Raw genomic sequence first — 16,237 nt, 5'->3', positions numbered from 1 at the left:
CAAAATAATTGGTTGTTATCCTTAGCCAAGGGATGCTTTCTCTCTAGGAGGTCTGGAACCTGAGGTCTTAGTTCTATCTTATTTTTCCATTTGTGTCCCAAGTCCTATTTCTCCAGTCACCATCAAGTAAGAAGTATTAGGTTAATTATGTTGTATTTCCCTAGTGCAGGAGTTCTTAAACTAGGTTCTGTGAATTTAAAAATGTATATATGTTTTGAAAAGTATTTCAGTATGAGTTTCCTTTGAAATCCTGTGTATTTTGTTCTCTGCATTTAAAAAACTTATTAAAATAACATTTATTTCTATAAAGTATTTATAATAAAATATTTCTGGAAAAAAATATTAAAAATTCTGAGGAGAGCATAGGTTTTGTTAGCCTGTCAGTGTCCATCATACAAAAAAATTTAAGAACTCCTACCCTGATGGGATAAAACTATGCCTGCTAACACTATAAGAGCTTCTTGGTCAGTATTTTAGCATCTGTGGCTGTGGTTCAGCTTAGAACACTGTTACAACACTGATCTTATCTCTGCATTGGAAATTTGGGTCAGTGATACCTTCCACTTACCTATGGGAATGACAGCGACCATGAGCTTTGTAGTCCTCTTTATTGTATTGAAGCTCATTTATTAAGCTGTGGTGTGTCAGTGATTGGTATAATAACTCAAAGCTTGCTTTTTTTGGTTTTCACATTCTTCTTTGTTATTGTTTTGAAAATGGTATTTGTAATTGTTTTTGAAGTGAAACTTTACATAATTATAATACTTATAATTACAATGATATTAAGAACAAAATCTCATGTCTTTTGAAATGTGATAAAAATTAAAAGTAGCTTTCAACATACTCTTTTTGTTAAGTTAACATTTCTTTCAGAAAATTGGATATATTTACCAAGTAAGTAGCAAATCCAGGAATGCCTTGATATTCAGAAAAATGTTTAACATGAAATTATGGAAGTTATTGGATTTTATTTTAGATATTCTGAAAGGCTTTCCATTATTCAGGTGACTAAGAGTTCACACTATCACTGTCAAGTATACTAACATAAATTTTTTTCTTTTGAGAAACATTGTGATAGGCAAAAATCAAATCTACGAATTCGATTCAGGCCTTCCCTTTTCCAGCATGTTGGTTTGCACTCATCACTGGAAGGAAAAATTCAGAAACTCACAGTGAGTGGTTTAATTTCAATACTGTGTGTGTGATTTCATTATACTTAATGTATGCATGTGAGTTCATTCTTTTCCTCTTAGTATCTAATTGCATACTCTGTTTTTCTTTTAAAAATTTATTATTAGGATAAAGATTTTCTGAAGCCATTACTTCACACAATGCATGTAAACCCACCTGCAGAAGTATCTACTTCTCTGAAGGTCTACCAAGGACACACATTGGAAAAAACTTACATGGGAGAGGATTTCTTCTGGGCTGTTACCCCAATTGCTGGGGACTACATATTATTTAAATTTGATAAACCAGTTGATGTGGAAAGGTTAGTAATTATTGGTATCTGATCTTACACTCCAAATTTCTTGTTTTGTTATGGAATATATTCCAAATATATGTGAGATAAGAGACCCTAGGAATTTGAACCTATACATTAAATAAAAAATACACATAAAGTGCTAAAATGAATAGGCTTACTACTTCAGTTGGAAAGTCAGCTAAATAGGCTCCAGGGCTTACTTAGTACAGTGGCCTACAATTTTTCAAATTGTTGAAAGAGATGAATTCAATTCCATTTTACTTCATTTGGTACTAACATTAATTGACTTATATAAAACCAACCTTGAAAGTGCTCTGACCAGGTGTCAGATGTGAAATATTCATGTTGAGTAAGACTTGATAGTTTTACTGCCATCAACTTCTTTACTTCCCTTGTTAATACATGTTTGTACATATATTTTATTTTATTTTATTTTATTTGCTAGGCAATGGGAGTTAAGTGACTTGCTTAGGGTCACACAGCTAGTAAGTGTCTGAGGCCGGATTTGAACTTAGGTTTTCCTGACTCCAAGGCTGGAGCTCATTCACTATGCCACCTAGCTGCCCCATGTCTGTATATTTTTGGAGTTACTCCACAACTCCTGAAACTCCCCAAGCTTTACTCTTATGAAAGTTATTTAATGTAAAATCTGCAGGTTTGCTTTTATATTAATCAGTAAACATTTCCCTTTTCAATGACGGAATTATTAAAATGTTGCCCTAAGGTGTTACCTATGTATCTATGAAATAATTAAAATACATAATTTGCAGTTTATCACTTGCATATGATATTATTACTGACATACAGCTTAGTTCTTTCCTAAAATCTTTATTAGTTATCCTTTTGTAATCCCTTGTATATCCTAAAATACTGTCCTATGCAATATTATTTATTTTTTTAATAGCTACTTGTTCCAGAGTGGTAATCCAGAACATCCAGGAGATATACTGATAAATACAACTGTGGAAGTTTTGCCTTTTAAGGTATGACGATTTTTTTTTTCATTCAGTCTTCCTTAAGAACCAAAAACAATAGAAGAGATTTGATTCATAGGAGACTGTTAGCAGAAGATAAAACAAATTGTTTCTTTTGATTGAAAATCTCAGTGGTGGTCATTGTTGTTGACCTTGTAAAATAGAGTAGGTCTTTTTCCTCATTTATGAAAGATAAAGGGCCTAAGGTTTGCTCAAAAGAAAGGAGTCTGGAATTTCTCATAAAATTAGAGTGGGTCTTTCTTTTTGTTTTAATTTCCCTATTGCTGCTAGACTAGTTGCATGTAGTTTTAATGATTGTTACACATGATAAAGTGACCTGTGTCCTCACCCCTTCTCCCTCCTCCTTCTGCAGTCATCATAGCGGGTTCCATTTGGGAGACACTGTCAGCAGAAGCCTCCTTCACCTCAGGGACTTGGGTGGGCAAAGGGCAACCTATGTCTTGGCTTTCCCTTCTGTAGTTAACCAAGGGGGCTCCCACCTGAGACATTCATAGTAGAAGCATCTTTAGAACCCTGGACTTCTTGTCTTTTTTCCCACCTTTTCGTGCGAGATGATCTTTTTCTTAAACCCCTGGCACACTGGGCCGTTCTCCTGGTTCTCTCATTTGCCCCTTCCAGACCTTCACTCTTTGCCAGTCATTTATCACTCTCTCCTTTGAAGTTTGTGCCATCAAACTGTGTCAGTCACTTTTGTTATGATTGTGATTTGTGTCTTCATCATTCACATCTGTGGCCCTTCCAACACTTTGGCCACCACCTCTGCTCCTAGATTCCCATCTTAAATTTACTACCCATCAAAACTGTTCTACCTCCAGTACTTTGACCTTTGAGGTTCGCCTCTTAGATCACAATCTCCTGCCTTTCCACTTGTCCTTTTTTCTCATTCCTTTTAAACCAGTTCTTTGACCTTGCCATAATCTCTGGTTCTTCACTCTCTTCTTGTTTTTCCAGTCCGTAACACCTGTTTCGATCTTTTTCCTTCTCTCCACAGTCTGAGACCAATACTTGTTCAGTTCATTAAGATTTTGTCCTCTAACCCTGAATCTTTCTTAACCCCTTATCCTTACGTTGTTCATGCCCTGCTAATTCTCACTTTTGGGTCATTCCCAACATCTCCCTTATTGACTTCAGCAGAACACTGCTGGAAAAGTCACACAATGTAATTGGGACCATTATAAATTCATGTTATCTAACCTCAGCTGGGCTCGTGCCCATGCCTGGCATTCCTTTTGTTCTATCTCTGACCAACTGCTCTGCTTATCCTGCTCCCCAGGGCCTTAAATGCCTCCTGCTCTACTCATTTAGGATCAACACCATTCCAGGTTCCCTTTTAACTCTGCTTTTCCACCCCTTCACCCCATGTTTTCCTCCTTTGTTTTATGCTCAGATGATGAGATAGCCCTTCTTCTTGCCAAGGCTAATCCTTATACCTTTGTCCTCAATACTATCCCTAGATCAATCTCTTGCTATCAACTAATATATTAGGTTTCATCTCTCCTAAAAATAAACAAAAACTTCTTGTCCCGATTATCCACTCAAGCTTGTGAGCCTACACTATTACTTCTTACAGTTTTCTCACTTCTCAACCTCTTGCAATATGGCCTGAAACTCTGCTTTCTCAGAAGTCACTAGTGACCTCTTCATTGCTCTGGTAGCGTTTTTCTCAGCCCTAGTCCTTCCTGATCTTTACAAAAATATATGTTCTAGTCCACTGTTCCCTTAGCCTCTCCCTGTGGGCAGGCACTGTCTTCACAGATGTATTTGTATCCCTTGCGTATAACATAGTGTTAAATATAGAAAGCCTTGACCCTTTTCTATCTATTAATTCATTATAAAAGCATTATTATCACTTTAAAATTTCTATGTTGCAAATTAATTATGCAAAATTGGAAGGTTTTTTTTTAAGGTTTGGTAGTTTTTTTAAAAGCCTCATAAAGATCATATCCATTTAATGAAGCCTTTTTTTTTTAATATGGGGGACCTTTATATATTTGTAGTATGTGGCAATGAGTAATCTGTTTTCTTTTGCATAAGTAATTATTTTCATAATAAATATTTTTTTAGGGTGAAGAGTTGGAAATAAGCAAAGAAACCAAAGATAATCAATTAGAAGATGGTTATGTCAGAATAGGTAACATATACCTTTAATTAGTAAAAGCTCATTTTCTTATGTAAACCTTTTGAGTGCAAATATTGTCACACTTTTGTATTTTTATTCCCAACAAGCACATAGCAGGTATCTAAAAAATGTTTATTGATTATGTGGATTTATTCTTGAACTATAACTTACTTCCTTTGGGGCAATACTTTCATTATTAACTTAAAACAGAATAATTAGGATTCAGTCACTTAAAAAACCTATAGGGTTATGCTTATTTGTGAATGCTGTATTGGTTATCATTTTTATTGTTCGGGATTTTGCTTGCTAGAAAAAATTTCAGATGTAAAGTCAAAACTCTGGTATTAGCATTGGGTACTTAAGCAATTTATTTTAAAGGTTAGAGGCAAATTTATGTAAGTCTTAATTTTGTTGGCGTGATAATAAACCCATCCATTCAGTTAAATTTTCAGTTCTATTTGGTGTTTCAGTTCATCATAGTCTACTCACTGGTGATACTTTTTATTTTGAAGGAAAATTTGAAGGTGGTGTGGCAGAAGGGATGGTGAATCCCAGTCTAAACCCCATTTCAGCCTTCCGTCTTTCAGTCATACAGAATTCTGCAGTTTGGGCTGTTCTTAATGAGGTGAGATAGTTCTTCAAGTTAGTGAAATCAGTGGGAGTGCTGCATTTTTTAAAAAAAGATTTTGGGGCAGCTAGGTGGGGCAGTGGATAGAGCACTGGCCCTGAAGTCAGGTGGACCTGAGTTCAAATGCGGACTCAGATCAAACACTTAACACTGTGTGACCCTGGGCAGGTCACTTAACCCCAATTGCCTAAACATAAAAAAAAAATTAAAAAAAGATTTCAAACTCCTTTTACCTTAAGACTTTGGTATTGTACTTATTTAAAGAATTTAGAATTTGTTGCTTTTACAAATTAACTTAAAATTCTCTATTTCAGATTCATATTAAAAAGGTTCCAAACTGACCAAGTTCTCTTAGGAAGTCAAGATCATTTCAGACAAACGATCTCAAAGGGACTTTTCAGCTCTGAAATTGATTCCCTGTAAGATTGTTCTTTAAGAAAAAAAAATGTTAGAACAAATTCAAGACAATGAAGCATGTTTCTATTCTCTTTTGTATTTCACTTGAACACTACCTCTTGTGAAATCTGCTGTAGATAAGATTGTATTAAGCCTTTTTGTCAGATCAATTCAGAAAATTAATCTTCCATCCATAATATTCACATGAAGCCTAAATCCTTTATTTAAACATCATTTGTACATTTTACAGTCACATTGTGTTAGTATTGTCTTGTGTTATTTTGGTATTTTCCTAATACATAAGAGGTGTACATATTGTTACATTCCTTCAATATAAGAAGAATGTTAAATACATTTTATGAAGGGGGTACTTTTGGATTTCATTTATTTTACTATTGTAAACCCCCTTTTATAGATTATCAGGGATATATGTATAAATATAAATATACAGAAAACCATTAAGTTAATTTATTGAAATTATTTGAGGAGTAAATATTTTGGTGCATAACTTTGAATTACTTTTTAAAAACAGATTACACCTTGCTTTTTTAAGTTTTATGTATTTTTCTTTGAAAATGAAAACATTTCAAATGGTAATGTCTTTTCAAATGTACTGCCAGTATAAATAATTCCAGATGGATTTCCTAAATGAAGTACTTTTGTATCCTAAAGGATCTGAAATAGTGTATTTTCAAAGGCATCATCATTCCTTAAATCCCCTTGCTTTGAAAATCAGTTTCTTTGTGGGCTGTAACACTGTACTGTGTACAGGGTATGGCCATATACAAAACAGTTTGATAAATTTTGGCATACAGATGTGATTCATTAGAAATAACAGGCTTGATGTTTCCCTGTTATGCGTTGAAACAAATTGTATTTTCTTTTTGATCTTTGTAATCACTCAATATTCCTTTCATTAAATATTACCTAGATATATACATTCATGTTTTATAAGTTGGGACAAATTTTTTGGTAATGCTTGCATCAAATTTTTTTCTAGGAAATGTTATCATATTTGCAAACTTGAAGACAAATGATGTGACAGATTTTTAGTGAAAGGTACTGTTGCAGCCATACTGCATTTCTCCACTGATTTAATTTGCATTTTAAAGTTATAAACCTAGTGTCCAAGAAATACAATTGCATAATTGATTTACATGTAATTCCAAAATACTAGTGTAGGTTTTTGTTTTTTAATCAACTCCAGAAATTATCTTTGTAAAGCTTTTTCTTTTATTAAAGAAGCTAAAAGTCTAAGGATGATGCAAGATGCAAATATTTTGATTCATTTCGTGTTGGTTTTCTTGCTCATAATTTCTTGCCAAAAAATAATTTTTCTGATTTTATTTTTTTTAAAAGATGCTAATGTCCAAGTTCAGTTTAAAGTTTGCCTTTGAGTTTAGTTATTTCTGAGTCAGTTTGGTCAAAATTTCTAAAGCAGATAATTCAAAAAGGAAGAAAAAAATTTTAGCCGTTTCTGGGCATACATATGAGGAGTCTTCTTAATTGGCTGTTACAGCAGTTAATAGAATCATTCCAAGTGCCAAGAGCCCCTCAGATGCAGCCTCCATCAGCTGAATTATTATTTAAATAAACTGCTTTGGGACAAGATGGGGGAATTTAAACGAGAGTATTGAGAAACTGATATAGTTGATATTGCACCTTGCCATTTTAAAATTCATTCCAGTCAGTCTGGTGGTCTTACCCGTCCCCCTTCCTTCTCCCTGAAGTCCTTAGCAATCCCTTTTCTGAACTCCTATTAGTTATACTATGCCACAGACTTGTGTATTTATGTCAGAAGTTTTAAGCTCCTGCCATCATTTCAGACATGGTGAAATTTTCTCAACCAGAGTTTTAGCTCTTGGAGAGCATCTGTTTCTCTCTCATACACATTTTCTCTTTCATGAATCACTTTCTCTTCCTCTTCCTTTTCTGCTTCTGTCCTTCTTCTCCCACCTTCTCTCTGTAAGAGGTGGCATGAAGTAGTCACTTAACCCCTCAAGCTCTAGGCAGTGAAAGTGCAGATCTGCAGGCTTAGAGGGAGTTTTCTCATCTTGGGGCTCCCTGTACCAATGAAATCACTGGTCCCAGTCCCAAATCCTTACCCCTAATTTGTTTCTGCATACCCCACAAGGCCTAGCACAGTACTAGGCACAAAGGTGCTCAATAAATACTTGTTGGTTGGTTTGTTCATTGTTTCTCCTATTTCTAGTGCAGGTCAAACACCCTCACAAATTAAGGGCTCCAGCATGGCACAAAGATCCCTGTAAAAGAATTACAACTTAGTTCTTCAGATTGAGTTTAGGTTTTAAAGTGTAAAAGGCAGAACTGTGTTGTAATAAGAGATATCTTGAAGGGAAGATAAATGGATTTTCAAGAATAGATGAATGTAAGTTTATCATGACTCAAACCTACTTTTGTTTATGTTGAGTAATGGTATATTTAGTTTTATATTCAGAACAAGTGCTACTTTTCTGATGTATGCTTTCACATTAGTCAGAAAACATTTAGATACTTGAAGTGTGCTAACAAACATTTTAGTTGCATTGATAACTCAAGGTCAAAGCTCATGACCACATACATGTAGATACAACTTGTATCTGAGGATTATCCAGTGGTGAAAGCTATTAGAACATTATATTAAATGTATATTAAAATGAAAAAAGCTCCCCATAAAGTGTTGGAAAGAATTGGATTTTTCCATAAAGTAACAAAACTTTGAAGGTTGCCTTACAGGATTTAAAAATCTGTAGCTTTCAAAAAGAAAGCTGTTTTGATACCAACATCTACCATCAGATTACTAAAAAAGATTGGTCATTCAGAAACAGTAGTTTTAAGAAAAACCATTATAAAACTGAAACATAAAAGAGAAGCTGTCATGTTGGATATTCAGAGACACGTGAATATGTTAGCAATCATATCCCTAAAGCTTTACCCTGTACATTCTCTCCCACAAACATTGTATAGGCTAGGGAGATCAGTAACCAGAGGTTGCAGGTGAATTATTAGCACTTCCTAATTAAGTGCTGGAGCCACAGTATAGTTACAGGATCCCAGAATTTGTGTTAATTAAGAGTGACGGGTAAAAAAATACACTGTATCTTTCTTTCTGGAAAGGATACTATCTGATTAAGTTCTTAGAGGGTATAGTAATCATTAACTAATTAAGACTACTCTTGAATTTGAATAATTATTGTCTAAACCCATTTTGGAATTTTAAATTAGACAACCCATATTTGGAGTAAGTAAAAATTATTTGTTTTTCACTATGCAGTGTTCATACTATGTTGCAGGACTTGGAGGAAGAACTAATACTTGGTTACTTTATATTTGTCTTTATAATCCAGCATAAAAAAGGTTATACTAATTTCTGTATTTTTATATGTTGGAAACTGTTCAAAATGCCCATAATCAATTACTTCATATGTCTAATGATATTGTTATATCAGGTTTTTTTGTGCTTGTTTAATATTGCCATACCCTCTAGATTCATATAGTAAGACATATAGAAATAAAGGAAAGAAAATAAGAGAATCTAATAATGTGGCCAGAAATGCCATTCAAAAAGTCCACTCAATTTTCCTAAAAATGGTCTTGAAATGAATTTATTTGATAAATGCTACAATAAGCCAATGCTTTTTTGCTGTATTCATGCATGTGCCCACTAATGGCTATGAGAGAAGAATGCACTCATGCTCTTGAGAAGTAGGATTTTATTTGTCACATATATCAGTGATATTTTGGTCCATTTCAAAGGAAGGATGTCTTATATTAGATCACACTATGAGAAAGTTGTCTAGCTTCTTAATGCTTAGAGAATACATAGTTTTAAGAAAGGTAAATAAAAACATTTCAATGTAAAGTATTCCCAAAGTATTATGAACATTTTCTTGATAATGACTGTAAGCTCTGTAAAAGCAGAAAATGTTGTATATTTTTTAATCTTTTGATTCCAGGCCCTAGCATAGTGCTTCTTTCATAAGTTATTTAAATGGGGACTAACTGCTTTTTAAAAGTTTGTGTAAACAATATGGGTTCTTTCTGCAAAGAAATGTTTCTGATGTACTTGAGTATTACCACCTTCTAGTTATGCCCTTGTATTAGTAGCCAGTGCCAGAATGCTTTAGTTGTGTTGACATTACATTTTATTTTCCCTTAAAACTCAGTGTTTGCTAAGATTTGGTGAAAACACTTTTTGAGGAAATACTTTTTCTGAGCCTTAAAAATGGCCGATAGTGACAGTACTGTAAGATGCACTGCCAGCAAATAACTTTGGGCATATGACTTTTTTTAGATGGATATAAAATATTTGTTTAGACACAGTTGTTCATTTTTTTTTTGTTTAGTTTAGTTTTGTTTTTGGTAATTAAAAAAATTTAAATGTGGATCTTAACTTCAATTCTTCATTTGGAGAAAGAAGTTTTTCCTTTTTTAAGAGAAGATAACATTTGGAGAGATCTTCCCAATAGAATCTTTACCTGACAGATTCTGCAAGAGGCTTTTCTTCAAAAACTTGATCTATGTTTCCCTTAAATGTCCTCATTACTCAATTGTGCAGTATCTGCAGTAATTCTTTTGAGTATCTGTTGAATTTTTATAGGTAGTTGGATCTTTGTTTGAAATCTTGCTGCTATAAATTGAAAACCTTGTAATAGGTTATGTCGATTGTGCCTTTCATCACTGTTCTTTCTGTGCCACAGCTGTCCATGTGTATTTGAAATAAAGAATTTTTTAAAAATTCAAGCAGAATTCAAGGTTCATTCTAATAAAACATTGTAATATGAAACATAGATTACACAGCATTTTATGGTCACAAATCACATACATTAATCTCATTTGATTGCCACAACAAACAGAAGAGATGCAAAAAGTATTCTATCCCGGAGCAGTTAAGGGCAGATATGGAACGTAAGGTATCGAGCCTCGGCAAGAGGACTAGTCCAGAAGACTTTGGTTCTAGTCTTTATTCTTCTATTACCTTGACCCTGGGTGGGCATATCACAGTCACTCTGGGCCCACTTCCTCATCTATGGAATAGATCCCTCTCTATTTGTAGAACACTCTCAGTCACTCACATCACTATTTTAATGTAACACCCCATTTTCAGTTATAAAAACAGTTGTGGCTATAAATCAATACGTGCTACCATGCCATCTTTAGACTTTGGTGATGAGTAAATTTTTCAAAAAAATCCTTGTTATATTTAATGTGAGTATAATAACTGGTTAACATTTGTAAATGTTTATTCCATTCAGAAAACTGAATTCACAAGAGGACGAATGTATACTCTTAAACTAAAGTTAATGTACATATGCATCTTGGGTGGTGGGACTAACAATCAGAAAATAAGTCAAAAACATTTACAGTAATTTACATTCCTTTTGTTTCAGATTACGTGTTATTTTGTGTTTTTGTTAATATATTTTAATAGCTGCACATGTAAATGGAAACACAAATAAAATTTATACTAAAAACCATACTGACAGAGTTCCCAAAATTTAAACAGCTAAATTACATATTCCTTTTCATAGGAATAGTTCATAAGGCTTGGCTGGGAGTCCCAAGCTGGAAACAAACACATTTTTCCTATAGAAATGGTCATGTTTTAGTTTGGTCAGATGTTTCAGTCACAGAACAGGTCCACAAAAACCTAAATAGGTACACAAATATCTACCTACCAATTTACTTACTACTGTTTCTATGGGGAAATGTATTTCCCACTGAATACCCACAATGGAACTAAGATTAAAAAAAAAAAAGATTCATACTGCAGAATGGTCCTTTATTTTATCAAAAGCATTCACTGCAGGGTTCCTTTACACCTCACATGTATTTACCAAAATTATTTTTCTAATTATCTTTTCTGGATTCCATCCACATCATAAAGGGAGACATACATATAACATACCCTTACAAATCTGGATGTTTTGGGGGGGAGGGTGATGAAGATTCAGAACACTGCATTTATAATCAATTACATAATTTCTAAAACAGTGACAATCATTAATCTCATTTAGTGTCAAAGAATAAAACACGAAACCTTCCATAAGCACAGATTCTTAATTTTCTAGCAGTGCTTCCTCAGCATTAAGTTCTTTGATTTTACTCAGCCCTGTAAAGTACAGTGTGGGGAAACAGATGCTTCCTACTAGTTCAACGTTCTTAGGTAACACCAATCCTAGGTTTATCCACTTCCCTGTCAAAGCCTTTCAGAGATATGCCCTATCTGTTTGCTTTCACCACTGCCAAAACCCTGTTTTCCAACCAGGCTTCTCTGGGTACACAGACTCACACATTCTCCCCTACTTTGTTAATGAAACAAGCATACAATTCTCCAGATGGTTTTAAAGGATTTTCCTGCCAGTAAACAGATATAGGAAAACAGAGAAAGATTTTGAAATGGCAAGGAAAGTTATATAATTCTAAATCTTTACAACCTACTCAAATGTTAGCAGTAGGTCTCCTTAGTTCTTAGTACCCCATTTGCTGACCCATCTTTTTATCTTTAGGACTCAAAATTACAAGCAGGGATGTGCTTTACTGAACAGATTTTATTTCCTAAGGAAATTACTCAGGTAGGAGTAGCTGAGACAGTTGATGTTTTAAAAAAAAAAAAAAAAGTTTTTGCCCCAACTGTGTAGGGATTAGAAGCCAGGTTAGATTTAGGTTGTTAGCAATATTAGATGAATAGGTTCCTCAGTGTCCATCCAAATCTGCTATTTAGTTGTCTTTAGACTTTCGGGTACTAAATGAAATGGCAGGTTTGCTATACAATTTATCCATGCCTCCCCTTGCAGTGTGTCTCTGGTCCTCCATGCGTGAAGGCAGACTTCCCGTGGGCTTTAAACTGTTCTGCATTGACCTTGAAGGTCCCTTCTGCTTCTGACTTTTGACTAAATTCACACCTAGCAAGTCAAGACAATTTTTGATGTACATGAAATCTTACTTTTTCCATTTACTGTGCTGAAGTAATGGCTTTCGCTTAAAGGTTTCCAAAGTGCTTTAAACATATCTCATCCTCATTACACTCTATAAAGGTTTGATCATCTCCATTTTGCAGCTGATTAAACTGAGGTTAAGTGTCTTGCCCAAGGTCACAAAACTACCAAGGGTCTGAGGAAGGATGTGAAGGTAGGTTTTCCTGACTCCAAGCCTTGCACTCTTACCATTTTCTACCCTACTGCTCATATATGTTAAATGAATTTATGTTCTCTATAATCTCTAGTCCTATTGCCCCTGAAGCCTGTTTCCATTTCAATAGATTACACATGTTTTCTGTCTATTCCCATTTCAGAAATCATACTCCATCTGAATTTCCAGGTCATTCAATCCTGAACCAGATGACTTGATGATGGCCATTACTGGTGGAAGTTAATAGTTTTGCCCCTAAGCAGAATCAGATATAACATATAACATGTCAAATAAATACCTGGAGGGTTTTAGTAGGCTACTAAATAGAGATATGGAGCCCAAAATAGATAATGTAATCATAAAGTTCATTAATTGAATGTATAGCGTATAAAATGAGGTAGATGTAGCTAGGATTCTGGCTTTGGTTAGGGTTATACTAGATGACAGGTCCTTTTGACGTGATATGAAAATGGCCATCATGTCCCCCACTGAATTTTCTCTGTTCCAGGTTAAACACCATAGGTTCCCTTCAATTCTCACAAAGCAGTCTCCACTCCTTCCAACATGCACTATAGCATATAAAAGTCCTTTCTAAAATGTAGCATCCGGATCTATCCTCAATAAGTGATCTGACAGCAAGAATCACAGATTTAGAACTAGAAGACACGAACAAGGCCACAAATCCAATCCCTATTTTAATTGTTAATCCCATCCACACTTCTCTCCAAATTCCAGACAGTACATATCTATTTAATAAAAGGGGCTAAAAATGCATTAGTTGTTTTGGCTGCCAAAGAAGAGTTAACTCCTATCGAGCATGCAGTTCACCAAAATCTCCAGTCTTTTTCACAGGAGTCACTGTCTAGCCACATCTTCATCCTAGAATTGATTTTTAAAGACTCAAGTGTTGGATTTGTTAACATTCAAGTCAACCAAACAGTTAACTAGCCATTTGCAAGGCACAGTGCTAAGTACTAGGGATATAAATAAAAACCAATTCATCCATTCCCTCCAAGAGGTTAATCCTAACAATAGGAAATGAAGAGGTCAAAAGAGAAGTCAGCCACAAAGCTCTAAGCAAATTGGGGGTGAGAGAGAAGTAAAATGTGGGGGTACTAGGCCCGACCTCAGGAGGGGGTACCTGAACTGCTCCTTGAGATGAGGAAGGAGGAACAACCTATACTAATATACATTGGTAGGAAATTATATGCTAAATTGGAGAACAGTGAGTAATCCCCTTTGGCTGGTTCATATAAGTACATGAAGGGCAAGTAGTGTGGAACAGGACTGGGGAGCTAGACTGAAGCAAGATTCTGGTAGGCTTTAAACTCCAGACTAAGGAGTTTGCATTTTACTCTAGAGATGATAAGAGTACCACTAAAAGTTTTTGAGCAGGGAAGGGACATGATCAGTTCTGTGCCTTAGAAATCTGTGTAGGTCAAAATAAATTAGAGAGAATGGTGGCAGGAAGACCAATTAAGACCTTGTAACAATAGTCCAAGCAAGAGGTAGGAGGGAATGTGAATTTGGGTAACAGCTGCTTTGTAGAAAAAAAAAACCAAAAAACACGCGATGTTTTTGGAACCCAGTTCTGTCTTCCAACACATTGGCTGTGCCTCCTAGCTGTGTTGCTTGTATATTTGATATGTATGCCATCAAATGTTCTTTCCTTCCTTAAATTTTCCAAGATTACTTTGTTAGAATCCATCCTTTGCTCTTAGCTCCAACTGCTTTGTATATTTCTGAATTCCTTTAGAATGAGGACTATGAAAGCGTGGAAAACCTTGTTTTTAAATCCCTCCTCAGACCCTGACTCTATAGCCAAGGGCAAGTCACTTGACCTTGCTGAGCCTGTTTTCCTCATCTGTAAATTGAAGAGTCTGTTAGACTCCATAGTCTTGAAAGGTCCCTTTCAACTCTTAAATATATGACCCTTCTTGTATTCCTAGTCTCTATCCTACCTTGCAAATAGTAGACACTTGATCTTTATTGAAAACACTGATAAAAATACTGAACACACAAATCCCTATGACTTTCTACTAGAGGCCTCCATCCAGGTTGACAATGAATTCATTACAATTTGACTACTATTTGGGTCAGTTTTTCCAATTAAGCTCTGAATTGTGTCCTGCTAGCGTACAATTACCAGCTATTGCCCACATCTCTCCATCTTGTCCACAAGTATACTGTCTATGTGGGACTGTGTTAAGAAAAAAAAATGGCTAAAATCCAGATATTACAACACTATTTCTTACTCTGACCTATCAGTCTAGTAATACTGGCAAAAGAGTCTAGCACGATATGCAGTTAATGAAATAATGCCGCCTCATAATGATTACCCCCTTCTGTAATGTGCTTACTAACCATTCTCTGACAGTAAGTTATCTGAGAATTTTACCAGGAATCAAATTCATGTTCACCACCAAATACTTTGAAGAATCTACTGTCATTCCCCTTTTGAAAATCAAGACATTTACCTGTCCTTATTTCCCATGTACGTTTCCTATTCTTCACGATTCCTCAAAGAAGTTCAACCCTCTTATTTTACAGAAGAGAAAGCTGAGGCACAGAGGTTAAATAACTTGCCCAAGGTCACATGGTAAGTAGCAGAGCTTGGAAAAGGCTTCTTGACTTTAAAAAAGTTGATTACCTTGCAATTAACCACCTTACTAGACAGAAAAAAGAATAATGAATTATTGCTATGACCATCAATACTTTTAAAATTTAAACATTCTAAAGTGTTCAGGGTAGGTGTTTTCCCCGAGTATACAAAAGAATGATCTGAAATACCACCCAAACTACCAGCGCTAGAAGGACAAACTAAACCATTTCAAAGATGTTGGTTAAGTATTACTGGGCTTAGCTGCATTCGTTAGAAAGCACCAACTCCTAATGAAATAATATTTGGCTTCTATTGATAATGACATTTACGCGCCTGTTTTAATGCGTTGTGGCTGGTAACTGGGTTCTGGAAGGCCAGGCCAGCAGAATACAAGTTCTGGCAAGTCTTAACCTGCCTTTCTTAAGCTAAAAAGACTTGAAGTAAACAAGTAATAATATTATGTTTCTCATGGGCTGGTCTAGATTGCTACATTATGAGGCTCAAAACCAAGGGTTAAGCCACTAGGTTATTAAAAGATTTTGATCTCAGTGCCTATTAAGGCAGAGTTGTGCGCTCTGTGATAGAGACCATCAATAAAATCAAGGATCCTTGAAATTCTGAAGTATGGAGATTACTGATAAGCAAGGGTAAAAATCAAAATGCTTCCAAAAAAAAACCTTAAAACTACTGCTTAGTCAAAACTGAAAAGGCTTACACTTTGGTTTAAAAATATTTATTACACAAATGTACATTTCATGGTTTTGAAGAATGTACTATGAGTGAAATCAACATGAAGTTGTAAATATTACCAAAAATTCACAAAAATTTTACATTTTTAAAGATATCTACAATTACAATTTATTTACACTTTTTACAAGAA

The 16,237-nt window shown here is 34.9% G+C and overlaps 1 protein-coding gene across 2 annotated transcripts in view; it reads left to right on the top strand.

The window, feature by feature from the left end:
• MGAT4A (alpha-1,3-mannosyl-glycoprotein 4-beta-N-acetylglucosaminyltransferase A) overlaps positions 1-16,173 on the top strand; it is a 76,837-nt gene extending 60,664 nt beyond the window's left edge. Inside the window, exons 9-14 of one of the 2 annotated variants that reach the window (XM_027856635.1) lie at positions 1,065-1,172; positions 1,299-1,492; positions 2,391-2,469; positions 4,546-4,612; positions 5,113-5,225; positions 6,625-16,173. In XM_027856635.1, coding sequence (XP_027712436.1) covers positions 1,065-1,172; positions 1,299-1,492; positions 2,391-2,469; positions 4,546-4,612; positions 5,113-5,225; positions 6,625-6,651 — 588 coding nt within the window. In that variant the 3' untranslated portion in view covers positions 6,652-16,173. Of the gene's footprint in view, positions 1-1,064; positions 1,173-1,298; positions 1,493-2,390; positions 2,470-4,545; positions 4,613-5,112; positions 5,226-5,542; positions 6,602-6,624 lie in introns of those variants that run through there. The other variant, XM_027856636.1, reaches the window with a different exon arrangement.
• Positions 16,174-16,237: the final 64 nt, after the last annotated feature.

This window comes from Vombatus ursinus, unplaced genomic scaffold (genome assembly GCF_900497805.2).
Source record: "Vombatus ursinus unplaced genomic scaffold, bare-nosed wombat genome assembly UNPS02011591.1, whole genome shotgun sequence".
In the NCBI taxonomy this organism is placed as follows: Eukaryota; Metazoa; Chordata; class Mammalia; order Diprotodontia; family Vombatidae; genus Vombatus; species Vombatus ursinus.
This window is presented reverse-complemented; position numbering and strand designations above follow the sequence as displayed.